This window comes from Hyalella azteca, unplaced genomic scaffold, assembly GCF_000764305.2.
Source record: "Hyalella azteca isolate HAZT.00-mixed unplaced genomic scaffold, Hazt_2.0.2 contig6532, whole genome shotgun sequence".
In the NCBI taxonomy this organism is placed as follows: domain Eukaryota; kingdom Metazoa; phylum Arthropoda; class Malacostraca; order Amphipoda; family Hyalellidae; genus Hyalella; species Hyalella azteca.
Genome location: NW_025936691.1, coordinates 942,536 through 962,557, shown reverse-complemented (window position 1 = coordinate 962,557; position 20,022 = coordinate 942,536). Strand labels below are relative to the sequence as shown.

General features: G+C 41.2%; 2 protein-coding genes across 2 annotated transcripts in view; both read right to left on the bottom strand.

The window, feature by feature from the left end:
- LOC108666868 overlaps positions 1-11,547 on the bottom strand; it is a gene marked incomplete at its 3' end in the record, with an annotated part of 32,858 nt that extends 21,311 nt beyond the window's left edge. The window contains 1 exon segment of the mRNA XM_047880895.1: positions 9,511-11,547. Within this exon segment, the coding sequence (XP_047736851.1) occupies positions 9,511-11,362 (1,852 nt within the window).
- A 1,318-nt stretch (positions 11,548-12,865) lies between these two features.
- Positions 12,866-14,682, bottom strand: LOC108666872. Its single transcript, XM_018153810.2, has 2 exons — positions 14,606-14,682; positions 12,866-13,809 (listed from the first exon to the last, which is right to left on the bottom strand). The coding sequence occupies exons 1-2, from the start codon at positions 14,615-14,617 to the stop codon at positions 13,297-13,299; spliced, it is 525 nt and encodes a 174-aa protein (XP_018009299.1). The 5' UTR covers positions 14,618-14,682; the 3' UTR covers positions 12,866-13,296.
- Positions 14,683-20,022: the final 5,340 nt, after the last annotated feature.

Sequence of the window (20,022 nt, the reverse complement as noted above, 5' to 3'; positions counted from 1 at the left end):
ATCAGCATGAACATTGGTGAGAACATCAGCATGAACATTGGTGAGAACATCAGCATGAACATTGGTGAGAACATCAGCATGAACATTGGTGAGAACATCAGCATGAACATTGGTGAGAACATCAGCATGAACATTGGTGAGAGCATCAGCATGAACATTGGTGAGAACATCAGCATGAACATTGGTGAGACCATCAGCATGAACATTGGTGAGAACATCAGCATGAACATTGGTGAGAACATCAGCGTGAACAGCGGTGAGAACATCAGCATGAACATCGGTGAGAACATCAGCATGAACATAGGTGAGAACATCAGCATGAACATCGGTGAGAACAACAGCATCAACACTGGCGGAAACATCAGCATGAACATTGGTGAGAACATCAGTATGAACATTGGTGAGAACATCAGCATGAACATTGGTGAGAACATCAGCGTTAACGGTGGCATGAACATTGGTGAGAACATCAGCATGAACATTTGTGAGAACATCAGCATGAACATTGGTGAGAACATCAGCATGAACATCGGTGAGAACATCAGCATGAATATTGGTGAGAACAACAGCATCAACACTGGCGAAAACATCAGCATGAACATTTGTGTAAACATTGGCGTGAAGAAAAACGTGAATGTCGACGTGAATATAAACATGAACATCGACGTGAACATTGGGTTGAATGTCGACATCAACGTTGATGTGAATAAGGCGTGAGCATCGACGTGAACATCAACGTAGACCCCGAATAAAAATTTGACGTGAAACATTATGTAACATTGGCTCGAGGCTAAGTGCCCCCGGTAACTATATTTATCATCTCTTATTATAACCTTAACTCCTGAAATTTATTTTTATTAAAAAATTATTAAGACCTGAACTATATTCGTCATCTGTAATAAAAATCTCAGGAAAAAATGCAGGGATCTCCAATAGTATAGTCCCCATGTAACGCTAGAGGACTCATGGGGTATAACAAACACATTTTAATGGTAAACCCCGGTCACTAGTGATCATTTCTGATGTGAAAAAAATATTATTTAAACCGTATTTTTAATAAACTTTTCATTTAAGAGATAGCGCAATATTATATAAAGTAACTTAAATATTCGGTATAGAGTCCGTAGATTTTTTTGCGAAGTAAAATCTGCCTTGTAAAACCGTGGAGTTCAAGATATTCAAATGTTTTATGTAAGCACCGTAGACTTATCCATATTTGGTCAATGACCTTGACCTTAACTTGGAAACGTCACATGTCACGTGACATCACAGGACGCGTGACGTCACCGGACGCGTGACGTCACAGTTCACACATACTTGTGTTGATGAACGAACTGGGCAGTATAGCTTAATGAAACAACTAATAGTTAAATAAAGTTAATACAGTGAGAGGAAAAGAATTTCCACCAACATATTAGCCACATAGCATTGAAAAACTTCGTGTAAAAACCTAGTGAGCCACTAATATGATTAATAACTATTGACAAAGGAAGTGTCAGAGTGACAGTTCATGCGCCGGGCTTGCCAAGCCTCGGTCTCTGCGTTTAAAACGAACGCGAAACAATTGCTGCTTAACGACCGCCGCAACTCGTCATATTCTGGCAAATGACGCGGGGGGGGGGCTGTCTCTTATACACATCTAGATGTGTATAAGAGACAGGNGCCCAGGTGACACATAGCTCAACATTGTCACAACATAGCGCCGTATTGTGCCCAGGTGACACATAGCTCAACATTGTCACAACATAGCGCCGTATTGTGCCCAGGTGACACATAGCTCAACATTGTCACAACATAGCGCCGTATTGTGCCCAGGTGACACATAGCTCAACATTGTCACAACATAGCGCCGTATTGTGCCCAGGTGACACATAGCTCAACATTGTCACAACATAGCGCCGTATTGTGCCCAGGTGACACATAGCTCAACATTGTCACAACATAGCGCCGTATTGTGCCCAGGTGACACATAGCTCAACATTGTCACAACATAGCGCCGTATTGTGCCCAGGTGACACATAGCTCAACATTGTCACAACATAGCGCCGTATTGTGCCCAGGTGACACATAGCTCAACATTGTCACAACATAGCGCCGTATTGTGCCCAGGTGACACATAGCTCAACATTGTCACAACATAGCGCCGTATTGTGCCCAGGTGACACATAGCTCAACATTGTCACAACATAGCGCCGTATTGTGCCCAGGTGACACATAGCTCAACATTGTCACAACATAGCGCCGTATTGTGCCCAGGTGACACATAGCTCAACATTGTCACAACATAGCGCCGTATTGTGCCCAGGTGACACATAGCTCAACATTGTCACAACATATCGCCGTATTGTGCCCAGGTGATACATAGCACAACATTGTCACAACATAGCCCCGTATTGTGCCCAGGTGACACATAGCACAACATTGTCACAACATAGCGCCGCCGTATTGTGCCCAGGTGGCACATAGCTCAACATTGTCACAGCATAGCGCCGTATTGTGCTCAGGTGACACATAGCTCAACATTGTCACAACATAGCGCCGTATTGTGCCCAGGTGACACATAGCTCACCCCATGTCAACACCCCATGTCAACACCCATATCTCCATAAGCTGAGCCAACAAATCATCCAGCGAGAACAAGCTCGATCTCCGGGATTTAGCCTCCGCCGGATTTCAGAGCACCGGACGGAAGAGCAACGGATCCAAGAGCAACAGATCTCAGAGCAGCGGACCGAAGAGCAGCAGATCTCAGAGCAGCGGACCGAAGAGCTGCAGATCTCAGAGCAGCGGACCGAAGAGCTGCAGATCTCAGAGCAGCGAACTTAGAGCAGCAGATCTCAGAGCAGCGAACTTAGAGCTGCAGATCTCAGAGCAGCGAACTTAGAGCTGCAGATCTCAGAGCAGCGGACCGAAGAGCTGCAGATCTCAGAGCAGCGAACTTAGAGCTGNCTGTACCTTAGTTACCGATGACTTAAGTCGTTAGATTCTCAAAGTGTCATTCTCACGTTATATGTTAACCTTTCATTAAGTTGACGAGTGATTACGTATAGAAGGAATTCAATTCAACAGTCAATAGTTATCACTAAAAAAATGAACGGGTCATATTTTCTAAGTAGTTACACACTTTCTCAACACGAGCAAAAAGCTGACGTAGCACATGCAGATACGATCAATTACCGGGCCAAACTGGGTCAGGATGACCCATTTAAGGACAAGAGGGGCATCGCTAATTGAATATCCTCACTCCTTCCTCTGAGTGATATAACCAAATCAGGCTTCAAATGAACAATAAAAATAATAGGAGCAGGATAACTTATTTAACTAAATTAAATTTTCATTTATGAACGACGTTCAATGTAGAACTTTCAAAAAAGTTAGTGAGACTTTGTCCAAATAAAGATGCACTTTCTACCTTCGTGTGGGTCATCAAAACCCATATCGGCTTGGTAAAGAGGCGTATCAGTGTTACCAACGTCCCAGATACTCACATAGCTCAACATTGTCACAACATAGCGCAGTATTGTGCCCAGGTGACACATAGCTCAACATTGTCACAACATAGCGCCGTATTGTGCCCAGGTGACACATAGCTCAACATTGTCACAACATAGCGCCGTATTGTGCCCAGGTGACACATAGCTCAACATTGTCACAACATAGCGCCGTATTGTGCCCAGGTGACACATAGCTCAACATTGTCACAACATAGCGCCGTATTGTGCCCAGGTGACACATAGCTCAACATTGTCACAACATAGCGCCGTATTGTGCCCAGGTGACACATAGCTCAACATTGTCACAACATAGCGCCGTATTGTGCCCAGGTGACACATAGCTCAACATTGTCACAACATAGCGCCGTATTGTGCCCAGGTGACACATAGCTCAACATTGTCACAACATAGCGCCGTATTGTGCCCAGGTGACACATAGCTCAACATTGTCACAACATAGCGCCGTATTGTGCCCAGGTGACACATAGCTCAACATTGTCACAACATAGCGCCGTATTGTGCCCAGGTGACACATAGCTCAACATTGTCACAACATAGCGCCGTATTGTGCCCAGGTTCAGGAATAACTTGAGGCAGCACCTGTTGGGACTGCGCCAGCTGCAGTTCTTACACATGGTTTCCTTTTTTGTGGTCTACTTAGTTCTTCCTTAGTTCTGCACTTAATTCTTCACTTAGTTTTTTGCTTAATTCTTCTCTTAGTTCTTCCTTAGTTCTCCGCTTAGTTCTTCACTTTGTTCTTCCTTAGTTCTTCACTTAGTTCTTCACTTGGGTTTGCGCATAATTCTTCACTTAGTTCACCGATAATTTTTTTACTTAGTTCTTCACTTAGTTCTCCACTTTTTTTCACTTAGTTCTCCACTTAGTTTTTCTCCTAGTTCTTCGCTTAGTTATCCGCAAAGTTTTGCGCTTATTTCTCCGCTTAGTTCTCCGCTTAGTTCTTCACTTTCTTCTCCACTTAGTTCTTCAATTAGTTTTTCACTTAGTTCTTCACTTAGTTCTCCGTTTAGTTTTTCACTTAGTTCTCCACTTCGTTTTTCACTTAGTTCTTCGCTTAGTTCTCCGCTTATTTCTGCGCTTAGTTCTTCACTTTCTTCTCCACTTAGTTCTTCATTTAGTTCTCCGCTTAGTTCTTCGCTTAGTTCTTCGCTTAGTTCTACGCTTAGTTCTCCGCTTAGTTCTTCGCTTAGTTCTCCGCTTAGTTATTCGTTTAGTTCTCCGCTTAGTTCTCCTTTTAGTTCTCCACTTAGTACTTCACTAAGTTCTTAACTTAGTTCTACCTCCACTCAGTAGAGGGGACCGACACTCAGTAGAGTGGACCGCCACTCAGTAGAGTGGACCGCCACTCAGTAGAGTGGACTGCCACTCAGTAGAGTGGACTGCCACTCAGTAGAGTGGACTGCCACTCAGTAGAGTGGACTGCCACTCAGTAGAGTGGACCAAACTTCTCGGTCTCGGCTCATGTTGACTTCAGCTTTGAAAGCCTACGTCAAGATTTGGTCAACATGCACTTCCCACTTCACCCCACTCCATTTCTCCCCACTCACTCTCACCCCGCTCCCTCTCTCCGACAGCTATACGTATTAACTACCCCTGCTGGTTTACTATACCAGTCATTTTGTCGTTATTCCGACGTGACAATAATAATAAAATAACATAGTCGTTATAATATTCATCTCTATTTCATGATAAGGACTCATAGTCACTACAAATAATCACCATCAAGATATAACGTAGAATATAAACATGCACATGCATATATGTATATGATGGACACTGACAAAAAAAGCAGGTCAATTTTACGACCACTCTCTTCTTGTGCCTTGGGAAAGGAAATTTGTCACTATTTGGAAAATAAGAACCATTTATTTTTTCAGAGATAGACGTAATGTAAAGTTCGCAATCACCCTAGTCACCCTAATTAGTCACCCCAACTAGTCACCCTAACTAGTCACCCTAACTGGTCACCCTAACTATTCACCCTAACTAGTCACCCTAACTAGTCACCCTAACTATTCACCCTAACTATTCACCCTAACTAGTCACTCTAACTATTCACCCTAACTAGTCACCTAACTAGTCACCCTAACTAGTTACCCTAACTAGTTACCCTAACTAGTTACCCTAACTAGTCAAAAGTTAATTGAGATTATCTGTCAACTGAAAAGCAAATAAGATTATCAGTCACCTTTAGTTCAGTGATTTCCACAACTAGATTTTCTTTGTCGCACTTGGCAGCGCTACAGCATTACGAGTTCCTAAACAGTAGCAATAATTCTGCTACTACAACAATTCTCATTCAGTCTTCGTCGGGTCAGCATTCTAGACTCTAGAACACTGACCTGATACTCTAGAATCTAGACTCTAGAGTATAGAATGTTTTCAGGAAAATTATGCGGTGATATTAATTATGCTCCCTTGAAAAGGTTAATGCCAATGTCAAAATCAGTAAAAATTATCAAGATAAGAAACATATTAAAGATACAATAGATGTCATGCATGTATAGACGTATAGTTGTCTATGGGAAGTAAACTACCAGTGATTTTGGCAGATACAGAGTGGAAAGAAGTCCCCTGCTTTAGACCGTCTACACGAACAGATCGCGATCGTTACTCTCTCTCTAGAAGGTCGGTCTATACGAACAGATCGTGATCGAAATTTACTCTAGAAGGTCTGAACGAACAGACCTCAATCGTTTCTCTCTCTAGAAGGTCTGGACGAACAGGCCTTAATCGTTACTCTCTCTAGATGGTCTAGACGAACACGAACAGACTGCGATCGTTACTCACTCTAGAAGGTCTAGACGAACAGACCGCAATCGTTACTCGCTCTAGAAGGTCTAGACGAACAGACCGCGGTCGTTACTCTCTCTAGAAGGTCTAGAGGAACAGACCGCGATCGAAACTTACAGTACAAGACCTATGTACAATGATTGCAATAACTACTCTCTCTAGAAGGTCTAAATTAACGAAGTACTACCAGCGGTCTAAGCCCCAAGCCAGCTGAGACTTGTTCTTGGCTTGCAGTTATTTTTTTAAGTGGCCATCGACATGACGGCCAAGATTTTACGCAAAGAAAGACCGTCGCTTGCAATTGTGCAGGTGTAAACGCCGTTTTTTGTGTATGTTTGTGTGTGTTTGTTTTGTGTAACAGAGGCGCAATGCAGTGACAATGTCTTTCATTAGGCATATAAAAATCATTAGTCATGATGAAACACGTTGAGTTGTAAAAAATAAACGAATCTTCATATTTCAACAAACATAAACTGTTAATATTAGTATTAAAATAAATAATTATATTATTGTTATTGAAACTATTAAAGAAAAAATCAATTCAAACTAAAAGCCTTGTTCTCCAACTTTTATCAAGCATCTGCCGAATAATCTCCTGTTAAATGAACCACAAGCAGAAAGATGAGGTGGCTATTGTTCGATTTTTGCCATCGTATGGGTCATCCTGACACAGTTTAGTCCAGGCATATCATGTTCTATGTTCGATTTGAGCTCGAGCTGTTGGCAAGAAAACGTGCCAGTATTTGGACAATATAACACNCAATTTGGTATCATACTTAAAGTACTGAATGCAATATGCTTTATATGACAGCACATATTATCTCGTTACGATGATGACTAAAGAAAGATTTATTCTAATATATAAATATTTCGGACATGCGACAAATTCTAGCATGCGGCAAATTTTCTGCACTTTTTCAAATTTGCCAACACCAGGCTACCCATATAAAGTTTATTACAAAGTTTAGATTTGATGTTCCATCATAATTCTCTTTGGTGACTTAAGTGCTTAAGTTTGAACAAAACCAACACAAAATTAATTGACGATGTGAAATCTGCTTTTGATCCGATCAATTGCAAATGCAGCGTCCCGGAAAGAACCCGCGGGCCGAAAACACTTGTATGCGAGAAGAATTTAATGTAAAAAAATACGTGTAGTGGTTTTTGGCAGAAGTTTTACTCAAAGCTTCATTAATTGGCTGCAGTTTTTCGGACTTGCCGTAGTTGTAGCGAAGCTGGCTTTTTTTCTACAGAGAAAAAAATCGGGATGAACTAATATATTGTATGGGGGATGACGATCAGGATGTTTAAAGTCGTTTGGATTCTTTTTTTTTACATCAGTTCTCACATTGTTAAATAACTCATCACGGCAAACTTACCGCTAAACTTATACAAAGTCGTACGTTGAGGTTAAATTACAATTATACAGAGCGCATAGCGTAATACGGAATGAATCCTAAGCCTTATCACCGACCCTTAATTCTGGGCAGCTGTTACTTGAGTAGCAAGATAATCTACATGGCGTCTTCTCCCTTGTAAGGCTTGCCGGTGATGTTCGGAGTCTGTCTCTTATACACATCTAGATGTGTATAAGAGACAGTTACAGCGCCATACGGCTGTTGTAGAGCAGCTGTGACTAATAATTACAGCTGTAACAGCCAGCGAAGCAGCTGCGGCACAGCAGCTCTACATTGTCTGTCTTGATTGAACACAACCACTCGGCTGATCAAAAGCCCCCCTTCCCCCATTCCCCCCACTCCTCTACCCACTCACTCCCTTCCCTCCTCAGGCTGTCAGGAGCAGAACTTGGACTGGGTGAGGGTAAGGAGTGGGTGAGGGTAAGGAGTGGGTGAGGGTAAGGAGTGGATGAGGGTAAGGAGTGGGTGAGGGTAAGGAGGGGTGAGGGTAAGGAGTGGTCAGAAATGAACTTTCTTCACTATACTAATAACCAAACTTTGGTGCAAATTCGTTGGAGATTACATACATATTAATCTGTTATAAACGAAATATTTATAATATTTAGAGGGTAGTTATGGAATAATGCTGAGTCCTTAGTGGCCTCATTCTAAATGGTCATTGTTAAACGCTAAATATTTTCAATGTTTGTTGAGGTGAATCCGCTAGTCTAGTCATTTTGAGGTATTTTTATGAATCCGATTCACTGAAGGGAAGAAAAAAGTACCGGTGTGAGAAACTCTTGGGCCTGATCTTCAAAACTCCTTGATCGTTGATAATCTTCGTACGGGTCCCGGACGTAGCAGTCCCAGGCCACGCCAACGCGTTGAAGGTATCAAAATAACCGGCATCAAATGTATTCACTTGCTCAAGTGAAGCTCCTTCATTCAACGTGAAGCTGAAGACGTAAGCCAGGACGAAGTTATCAAGTCGAAGCTTACGACAGCCCAAGAAGCTACCGAAGAGCAAGTTTTATGGACGCTAAGTTATTCTTCATCGCGCCGTAAACTCTTGATCGGTGGGAGCGCCTCCCAAGCCGCTGTAATGACGCGTCTCTATTCCGCCTTCTCGATCCCAACGCAAGCTGTCATTTTGCACGTCATTCAAAAAGAATAATATGTTAAATGAGCTTCTTAACTAATGATTTTCAAGTATTTTAAATTTATAGGTATATTCAGGTTTATTTCATGATAAAATTATTCCCGAACCTCATTTAGTTTTGTATGAAGATGAAAAGCTTACAAAGAATCGTAGCACAAACATATTTTAAATTTCCTAGATCCCATTTGGAATTAATAAAAGTTTGAAAACTATTACGGTACTCTTTACAGCTGAGCGGTAACAGGTTGAACGTAAACATTTCTCAGTGAAACCATTCGATAACTGAAAAATCAGCTTAGTGAATGTGTTATGTTCTAACAAAATTCGAACCTAAAAGGTCAACCATTACAACCGAGAAACGCTGACCTAACGCCCTTTTTTAGTGATTCATGATCTCAATTCCATTTAGATGAAAAGCCTTGCAAATTGTGATTGTAGTCGCCAGACACGCTAAACGCCATACACGTCGTACGTTTTAGCAATTAATATCACTGACAGAAATTCATCTATTGACCTCAACTCGGGTCATGAAAGAACAAAAGAGTCAGAATTTTTTTTCATCATTAAACTTTCCGTTCACGAAACGCGATTCATGAATTAATTTATTAATAAATTCATCTGAAACATTCAGAAATTTTTCGGGACTCACCCGTCTTGACGAGCTTGAAGGTGACGTTGCAGTGAGCCTTGAGAGGCTCACTGAGAGCTGGGTGGGTGAGGCGTCGCAGTCCTGCCTCGACCGAGTCTGACACCAACATTTGGGGGGAACTTCCCCACGCTCGTTTTTCTTTGGAGGAAATCGACGGGGACCGGATATGACTGGAAGGTTGAGTCCATTTTGAAGGTAGCTCTGTTTGGGACTTTCTCTGCGTCCCCGCCACTGGAGGACGCGCCGAGAGAGGTGGGGAAGCTGGGATGGATGGGGCTGCTATTGCAGCGAAATTGCCAGCAGCCGCGGTTCTAAGGAACTCAGACACGGCCCCGCTGGGTGGGGATTTTGTAACAGCATTTTTGTCGAGGTTGAGGGGCGCTGCTCCCGTGGACAAAGTCCTCACAGGAGCAGCCGGTCGTTTTGAGTTCGTTGACGTCGCCACCGCTGCGCCGCTGACATGTGTCGAAGACCCGGAAATTGTGTTGCGTTCATGAGCGATGTTCACCGGGTCCACATGAATGGGTGATCCCTCGTGAGGAACATCCAGTTTAATGATGATGGGACCCCGAGTTCTAGCGTAGGAATCTCTAGGAACTCTATTCCTGACTACGTCACTGGTTCTACTGCGGAAACTGCTGTTGTTGCTGCTGCGTAAACTGCTACTGCCAGCGAGCGTCACGTCAGTGCTGCTGTCAACGCTACAGTCACTTCGTATGGCGACAGACGTGTAACTTATGCTACCGTCACGCGAATAACGTGTCCTTGATAATCCTTCACTTATATTTTGACTTCTAGCACGAGTTTTGTATTGTGAACCGAATTCTTGTTCTGCTATTGTACCAACACTAGAACTCGCATTATATGAGAATTCTTTGGCACAGATACTGCCGTCCTTGGCACCACCGAATGCACTTTTTTGCTGCGTCCCTAAATCTTTGGGCAGCACCGACACATTCACTAAAGCTTTTTTTCGACGCTGAAGAACGACAGATGACGGAGATTCAGCTCTGGGATCTAATAAATTAGACTGCAGATCACGTGAAATTTGAGGCTTTTTGGTAACCCCCGAATCACCTCTAGTAACTTCAATAGGCTGCTTCACAGAACTGTTGTCAAATGACTGTAAGGATGAAAGTTCGCATTTGTTGGTGTTTTTGTCGTGTAAGTTTCTGCTGTCGTCATGAGGTGTCGTGCACAATAGACTATTGGGATGGAGCCGTAATGCGCTGCCTGTTGGCGTTACACTTCGCTTGATGTGCAAGGCTTGATAAGAAGATGCTATAGACGAGAAGGACTGAGACTTCGTTGGGGTTTTGCGAATTGAAGCGTCTGTTCTTTTTTTCAAATCATTTTCTATTATTGGTGATCCCTGAGGTTTCGGAGGTAGTTCGAACGAAGATTTAATTTGAAGGGAAGCTTTTTTTCGAGTCACTTGATTGTCATCAGCCGTGTCAACGCTCTTTTTGATGCTGAAAATTGAGGTTCGTTTGGAAGGTAGAGCGAGGGTTTGTGTAGGAGCAGCAGCAGGAGGAATCGGTTGGTCTTTGCAGACTTGGGCGAGGAGGGCGGCTTGGGTGTCGGCAGAGATCGGTCCTGTAAAGGAGCGAAAGGATCCTGATCTTTTGAGGTCAGAAGTGACGGATGCGCAAGACTGGGGCTCCTCGGGAGGAGTTAGGATGGCAATTCCTTGGTCAGGTTGTGCTTTGAGGCTAGGTTGGGTCGAAGAGGGAGGTCGCGAATTACCTGATTCGTTATTTTGTTTTTCTGGGGTCTCCGTTCGGTTGCTCGGTGACTGGTTAGGTACGCTATATGGCTCTAGCAAATCCTCCAACGGGAAAATCACATACATTCTCCCCCAATAGCTTCCATGATCGTCCCATCGCTGGTGTTGGCCTGTGCTTCGTACTCTTGTTGCTGCTCCTACACTCGATCATCGAAGCCCATTAACTCAATAGAATATCTCGCACGGATCCCTCGCTCGCCACCTTAAAACACAATTTCTATTCAGAACTGCGACCACACACCCTATGCACAGCCGTCTGAGACACTGACGTTTGCCAGCTGGGCAACCTGCCTCAAGCTGGCGCTGCATCAGCTGCGAGTACATGCCCTGTAAAGTCCGTTTGTCGTATAACCTATTCATTGTTGTTGTTGTACTTCGTGGTGTTTGTAGCTTTATTCTGCACCAAATTATCGGTGTATCTTATTTGCTATTGATGTGAAACTGAAAAATGTTTTCATCAGTAATCACACTTGTTATTGTGTTGGCCGTGCTGTGTAGTGTTTAATGTTTTCTTATGCATCCATGTATCGGTATTTTAACTAGTTATTGATGTGAGACTTGGAAATGCCTCAAAAATATCACTGTTGTTACTTATTCAACAATTTTGTTGTTACAATGTGTGTTTCTACTGGTGACTATTAGGTGGCTTATTTTGCTGGGAGTTAATTTGTTATTTTCGTTGAGGCTACGGCAATAAGGACACTTGTTTTTGTTGTTATCTGTGTTTCAGACTGACAGGAGCATTACACTTACCCCATGCAGTCATTGCTAACCTAGTATTACTTGTTGCTTATAGTGAGGTATCTTCCGATGTTCCGTTGAAGAGCAACCCGTATAGTCGATTTAGTCTCATAAATGTTCCACTGAAGTCTTCAAATTTACTGCCTTTCGCGTACTCTTGATGAGCAGCCGTAGAGATGGTAAATTATACACTATTTTCATCGTCATATTCTCATACTTCAACGCAATTCTTGTTATGCTATGTGCGTTGGGCTGAAATAAAATTATATTCATTTAAATTTTGAATAGATGGAAACATTTGTTTTCATTACAAACCGAGAATCGAGGCGTAAGTGAACTGAACTTAATGAAGACTTTCAGCGCGTCTAAAGAATTATTCTCAACAAACTATCACGGCATCTTGACCATACATCTATGAAGGCATCTTGACCATATATCTATCAATGCATTGTGACCATATATCTACCAATGCATTGTGACCATATATCTATCAAGGAATTTTTACCATATATTTATTAGGTCATCTTGATCACATGTCTATCAATGTATATTGACCATATATCTATGAAGGCATCTTGACCATATACCTATCTATCAAAGCATTTTGGCCATATATATATATGAAGGCATCTAGGCCATTCACTTGTTACGTATGAAACCTGTGCCGCGAACCACTGCAGTGTCTAGGTGGACCTAGTGACTAGTCGATTCTAGTGAAACGAAGGAATCACTTATTGTGGATGATTTCTATAACAAAAACCCTGAATAATTTCAGTGTTCAAACTATGATTCGTTCGATCAGTTGTTTGAGGATAAAAAAATGTAAAATAAGAACACAGTTTACTTCATTTAGTGTAACAAACGTGCATAGGAACAATATTTTTGAAAAGAATATAAATTTTGATGGGAAAATACAGACCCTGTGTGCAAGAACTTCCAAAGTTTTGATAAAAGCAGCGTTATTGTAATATTGGTATTGACAATTCTAGATATCGCAGAATTCTCATAGCTTGTAAGGGCTTAGACCCACAACTCACTGCTTCAAACTTAGTATTCTTAACCCCCCTAGCCACATTGCTGACCTGATTAGAACTGATCCGAAACGCTGGGATTGAACCTGCAACTCACTGCTCTCATCTGTTTATTCGAAGAACCTTATAGAAGAACAATATAAATAAAAATATATAGAAAAAAATACTAAGAGTTATTTACCTTCCTCGCCGTGGGCTATATATAATAGCTATTTCAGTTATATCAGTTTAGTGACCGTAATGTTTGGGTTTTCCTTTGCTGAGACCGAGATTGAAGACTTGAGATCCTGTGGCGGTGGCCTTGTGGTGTGGGGCTGGCTTGTAGGAACTCTTGTGGTAGCCATGGTCAGGGTTAGCGAACCGCTTCACGATGTCGTGCGGTGACGCAGCGTCTTGATCTTCCACCAATTCCGATGAACGGCGGCGCCTAGAGTAACCTCCTCCCTTGCCCTTACCCCCTCCTCCGTAACCTCCTTTAAGGTTCCTCAAGCCCTTGCCCTTAGTTCTCAATACCCTTCCCTTAGATTTCAGCGCACTCCTGCCCTTGTACGCGACGGTATCTAGGCTACGGATGTAGCGACCGCCTTCCTCTTCCACGCCCGAAAGCTCGCCAGCGTCCGCCCGCCGCTGTCGTGCGCCTCCGTCGTCCAAGAGGTCAGTGAGGTCGTGGGAAGGAAGGACGTCTTGTGAGAAGTTCTCTGCCGCGAGCACAGCGCTGACCGCCAGCAACAGGATAATGATCTGAAACGAAGCCATTATTGATTATGAAGAATTGGGTTAATTTATATTTTAAAGTTTGTGAGTTTGTGAATGTGTGTGTTGATAGCCTGGCACCACATATATATGTATATATATAGGGTCTGTTGGGGCACCACTTATATATGGGATCTATTATCGCGTTGGGATATTGGCAGAATATAAAATTTCATTCTTAGTGGGACAATTTAGAGGATTGGAGGAACGAAAATAACGAATTGCATTAAACATTGAAATAAAATTTGGCAATTGATATATTTGAATCATATTTGAAAGGCGCAAGTAATTTTTTTAAGCTAGAGTGAAATGGGCGTCTCATCTTTCTTGTAAAATGCGGGTTTGAATGTCTCTATATTTAATTAGACTATTCAAGCTTTATTGTTATTACTAGAATAAGAATTATGATAATGATAAGATTTATGATAACAGGATTAAAAAATTCAGTATTTATCTATCTCGGACAACGCCGGGTTCACCTACCTACTAGTTTTGGATAATTGTCAAGTCATTGTAATAATATTCCGACCATCGTGTAACGAGACTGAAGATACCAACTTATTCAGCGTATTAGGTTTTCATGGTTATAGAAAAAGAAATAACAACCAGATTGTGAAGTACAGTGAAAAAGTTCTCCGTAAATCCAACAACTTAAATGACCACTAAATACGTGTTGTGAACTGAATGCGGTATATTTTATTGCCAGCTACTTAATATTCTGCAAATTTATTTCAAGAAGTTCCAGAACTTTCACTTCAGAAAATCTCTTTTTTATCAAACTCACCGAAGCCCTCATGTCGCTTAGAACGATGTTGACCAAGTGGAAGCTGATGATCAAGTGTGACCAGCAACAAGCTGCTCGCCTTTATATAGGCGCTGACCTCGACCGCTCTACACGACATATTACGTAGCATTTAAGAGCTCCAGGCCTTCACTTTCCTTAGAAGATTCAATGAAGACAAACTCTCATGCTACTGCAACCATCTCCTCAGGGCGTGGCAATGTAACTTGACAGACTATTTCACTCAATATTTTCTCAGTAAAAAAGGAAGGCTATTTACCTTCTCATGGCTTCAATTGAATTTAAGAAATGTTCAAGCAATGGTGTTTAGTTCACGCTCACCCTAGGTTTTCCTGTGGCAAGAGGTTTCAAAATTACGTATTCGATTTTGTTTTTGTTGTTAAAGATAAATAAAAATTTTTTAATGAGATATCAAATCAGGTTTTATATATAAATGTAGCGGTGGCGCTTTAGCGGCAAAACCTCGTATCGCTACTTAAATATGTAGCGGGCGCTACCGCTACCGCTACAATTGCTTAAATGTAGCGCCGCTACCGCTACTTACGCTGTAGCGCCGCTACCGCTACTGAAAATGTAGCTATTAATGAGAAATTCAATCAATATGAACCTACATTACTACATCCCATGTAGCAAAAAATTTAAAAGTATTTTTTTTCAATTGCATTGGCAATTCTATATCAAAATTTCTTCAATGAAAAGGCAGCTGGAGAGTCCCAATGAATTAATTAGTTTAATAGGGAGTTAAGGTAATTAAGTTGCATTGCACCTGCTTGGACACTACTCGCGCACAAACCAGTTTTTTCAACAGCGTCTGAGACATTGGCTTATCGGATTGTAATCGACGACTTCAAGATACCTTACTGCGATGGTTGAGTTAAGATCCTTCAATGCTGGATGGTAGGTCGGGTTACGGCGATGGTCGAGTTAAGAGGCTTCACTGCTGAATGGTAGGCTGGGTTACGGCGATGGTGGAGTTAAGAACCTTCACTGCGGAATGGTAGGCTGGGTGGGTTACGGCGATGGTCGAGTTAAGAGCCTGCGTACGAAAAACAAAAACAACGTTTTTCTACTTCATAGGGGCGACGACGATGAAGTTCTGCTTCAGAATATAGGGGCACTTGGCGGTAGATACAACACTCATGCATCTTTATTAAATAAAAGATTTTTTCAGGGCAGGGTGGGCCAGCGGTTATAGTTCAACAAGGAAGGTAGCTGCGGGGAGTGGGTTCGATCCCAGCTCTGTGCGCCAGTTTCTGGTCAGAATCGGCAAGGAGGCCCGGTGGTTAAGTAAAGCAAAATTCGAACTGTGAGTTGCGTGTTCGAGACCCGCAAAAAACTGTGAATGTTGTGTGATGTTCAGAATAGACGACTGGCCTACCCTTTGTAACAAACACTAATGGCGCTATTATATTACTATTACGATAATCTCACGGTTATTTTACAGCCGTCGCACAGTAATCTTATAATTATTTTAATAAAATCGGAATAATATTACGATAATCCAACTATGGTGTCATAATCATCTTAATTATTCTAATCTAACAACAGCATTCTAGAATTCCATCACGAAATCTCTATAATAGCGCTGAAATTAGTTCATCTTATTTAATTCCGATAAAATATCAGTATCAGCGCTTTGGGAGTTAACTAATCGAAATATTACACTAAATCGCAATATGTAATTGCAACGTTATTTAATAACCTCAGTATGATTCATAAACTGAACGTACATTTAGAAATTTCTAATTTATTTCATAAAAGTGAAATGTTACAATGTAATGGTGACTGGAGAAATAACCTGTTATGTTACAATGTAGTAATGGCTGGAGCAATAACTTGTATAATCGCTTGAGCGAACACATTAGAAGATTTGTCCCTGCTAACGTTTAATTAACCAAGAAAACCTCGACGACTTTAAAGATAAATAGACTCAGTGGTTGTGAAGGACGCTGAGGTCACTCTCCCACATTTTTAACCATACGCTCAGCGTCATCTGCTATCCATTACCAGAGTGCGTATTGCGTAGAGCTCGCCGTAACGTCTGCGTAAAACGCCGCTCGACCGAGACGATTACGCAACTACTCTCGATCTCGGTGAGTAGTTGATTTATGGATCTGTGAGTGTAAGTGATCGAGGAAAGAGGCTGAGATCTGTGATCATATATCATAGCTTTAAGTTCTAGATCAGAACGTCATGGTTCACTACTTTTACTGTCTCACTATTTGCTGTGTGAAGTTAATGCAGAATATTGTTCACACAGTGTGCACCATGGTTGAATTAATACATAAATGCAACCATGGTGTGCACCGTTTGCACAATCATGATAATGCTACTTCTACTTGATTGCTTGGCTTACATGCAAACGATATGTTTAACAGAGATGAGAAAGCTATGGAAATGCGATGGTAAGAACCGGTGCTATGATAATTTCTTGTTTAAATTTTTGTATTCAATGTATCGATGATTCAGTTCAGGGTTCCGCTTTGTATATTTTGAGCACTGATGGAAAATGAATGCTGGAAGTAAACTAACGCATGGGCTCATGGAAAATCACAACTAAGTTTTACCACCAAACCAATCCTGGAAGAGTTTTTTTATACAATTACCAAAATCCTTAAACTAATCATCGAACAAGTTTGCAAAATATTTGATTCCCAGGTTCGTTTTCCAGCCCTCGCACTGGTTTATCAGAGTATTAGGATATTATTAGATATGCTATAAAACATAATTAACATTACATATTTATTGACCAATTACCCTGCTACTCATCAATTGTCCTGATGAATTATCTTCCTACTATCATAACACTGATATTAATTAAATTCACTAAATAAATCGTATAAATCTGTATTAGAAGCTAGCAACAAATTAAAATTGCGCTTAAAATATTTGATAACATAGATTGTATTCTTTTCAGTGCATTAAATGCTGTCTGCATGCATGAATGAAAAGCGAATCTCACAATCAAAAATTTTCTAGGAAGTAATTAATTTTAAAAGTTTTTATCTAGGTATATGAAGTTCGTGGTCGTTGAGTATCAATTCGCAAGCGAGTTCGTAGAAGCGTCGATTCGATAGGCCTGGAGCTTTAAATGTGTCAGAGTAACGTCGGTTATTATTTTCGATGATGCTGCATCAACGGGACAACGGGCAACACGCGAAGGTTGAGAGGTTGAGCCATTGTTTTTCGGCCGCGTCTCGTGCACTTGCCGGCGCATGCCTATGAAGCGGCTGAACCCCTATACACGAGGCTAGTAGCGTGCATGGTTGAATCAATATATGCATTATTTCAACCATGAGTAGCGTGGACAGTTCAAGCGGCGGATGAACTAGCGGCTAGTACTATCCCTGTGTACAGGCACCTTTAACGTTGATCCCTGCGTCGGATGGCTGAGGAGTTCTTTAGTCGAAATGCACGACCACTCCCAAAATTTCTAGCATATTATTCTACATAAAACCATATACAACAAGCGTAAACAATTTTAGTCTTTAATCGTTTTTGCAAAATACACGATTTCAACGTAGATTAACTAAAAAATTTGAGCAAAGATTGTGATGTGCGACGTTTTGAAAACCTTAACTCTTTCCAGACATAACATAGTGATAACATAACATTAATTATATTTGAGTCTTTTTAAAGCAATTTTTTGTTAGTATTTAGGGTACTTCTCAACTACGCTGAGAATATAAACAGTAACTCGACGTTTTCTGGTTAGTGCGTGATGCTGGATGCGTTGAGCTTAGATGGTGTAACTGCTCCTTCAATTTCAAATGCTTAGTGTTGCCTGACAACAAGTAGTGTTGAGACCAACTAGTCTCTTTCGTATTCGTTACTCGTTAATGACGCCATTCAATACTCAATGTTTCTTCAAACACTAACAGAGCCCAAAAATTACTAAAACTTGATCAGTTGAATATTTATTTTCTTTAATATGTCTATTACCGTTTATAATATTTTTTTTTGGTAGGTAGGTTAGTTCGTTAGTACTTAGTAGGTATTCAACTTACTAACTGATCAGTTCAGAGACTCAGAGTTCAGAGTGGTGCTGTGCAGTTTTGGTCGTTTTCTTTGCTTTATCTAGCTAATATCTATGACCCTTGTTTGTTGGTATTTGCAAAAGAAATTTTTTGGTAAATTAATAAAAACACTATACTGCTCAGCAGTCAGCACTTTCAACATTGCAAGTCTGTCTTGCATTATTGCATCACAGTTGTGGCGGCGTGGCCTGTGGCTGTGGGATTGTGCTGTCATCCACATTCCACACTAGACAGTAGACTCAGTAGACAGTTAGACTGTGATTAAGATTAGCTAACTATGTGATGGACTTTCCAATATGCTGTGACATATGTGTACTGGTTAATTTAATACCCCTTTAAAATTACACTAGTCTCTGGGCTCTATCAGTTCAACTGTGAGGAATCTTGCCACTCCTTTTGCTTCTAAATATAATATTTTCATTGCAAATTTGCAATGTGGACACATTGCAGTTTGCATGGTTGCACCAGTTTAAGAAACTGATATCAGTTTCATTAGTCATTAAAGCCATCAGTTTATTATTTTATACCAACTTCAAATTGTACATTTGTTACTTGTACTTAGTAAGGTCACTTGATTGCTTGGAATTTATTTGGAAAGTTGGATTGCAAATTCACTAAGAATTTAAAAGCAAAGAAAATAACTAGAAAATTTACTATTTTCTTATATGAGAAAACATTTTGGAATCTAGCTCCATAACATGATGACAGTGATGCCATACCCAGGATGGTGCCATTTTCCGCGGATTAATCCGGCGTAAACGAGGCGCCAAGCCCTTCTGCTGGCGTACAACGAGCTAAAATAACGTTATTGGCGCACACACCCGGCGTACGTCCGCATCTGGCTTGTCTCGACGTATGTTTGCATCTGGGTGATCTGGCTTGTCCCGACGTACCGCTCGTCCGCATCTGGCTTGTCTTGGCGTACGTCCGCATCTGGGTGATCTGGCTTGTCCCGATGTACGTCCTCATCTGGTTTTGAGCATTTTAGTGCATACTAATGCGTTTTAAGGCAATTTAGGGCCTTCTAATGCAATCCAGTGCATTCTATTACAATCTAGTGTCTTTAAGTGGTGTCAATAATCTTCTACCATTGAAGTGTCATTAGAGTGGCTTTTTCTATTTTTATAATTTGAAACGTGCCATAGGTAATGTTTAAATAATTTCTTATGAATTTTAATAACAGACATCGGCTTTTCTTCAAGTATTTTTAAATTTTACTGAGTATTTCAGTTTAAAACTTGTATAAATAATCGTGAAGTGCAATACAGCTCGTCATTGTACCTGTCAACAAAACATTTACAAATTAAAAGCAAAAAGCGGTCAATTTAACGAAGAAATGCGTGTAACTGAGGTCATTATTAT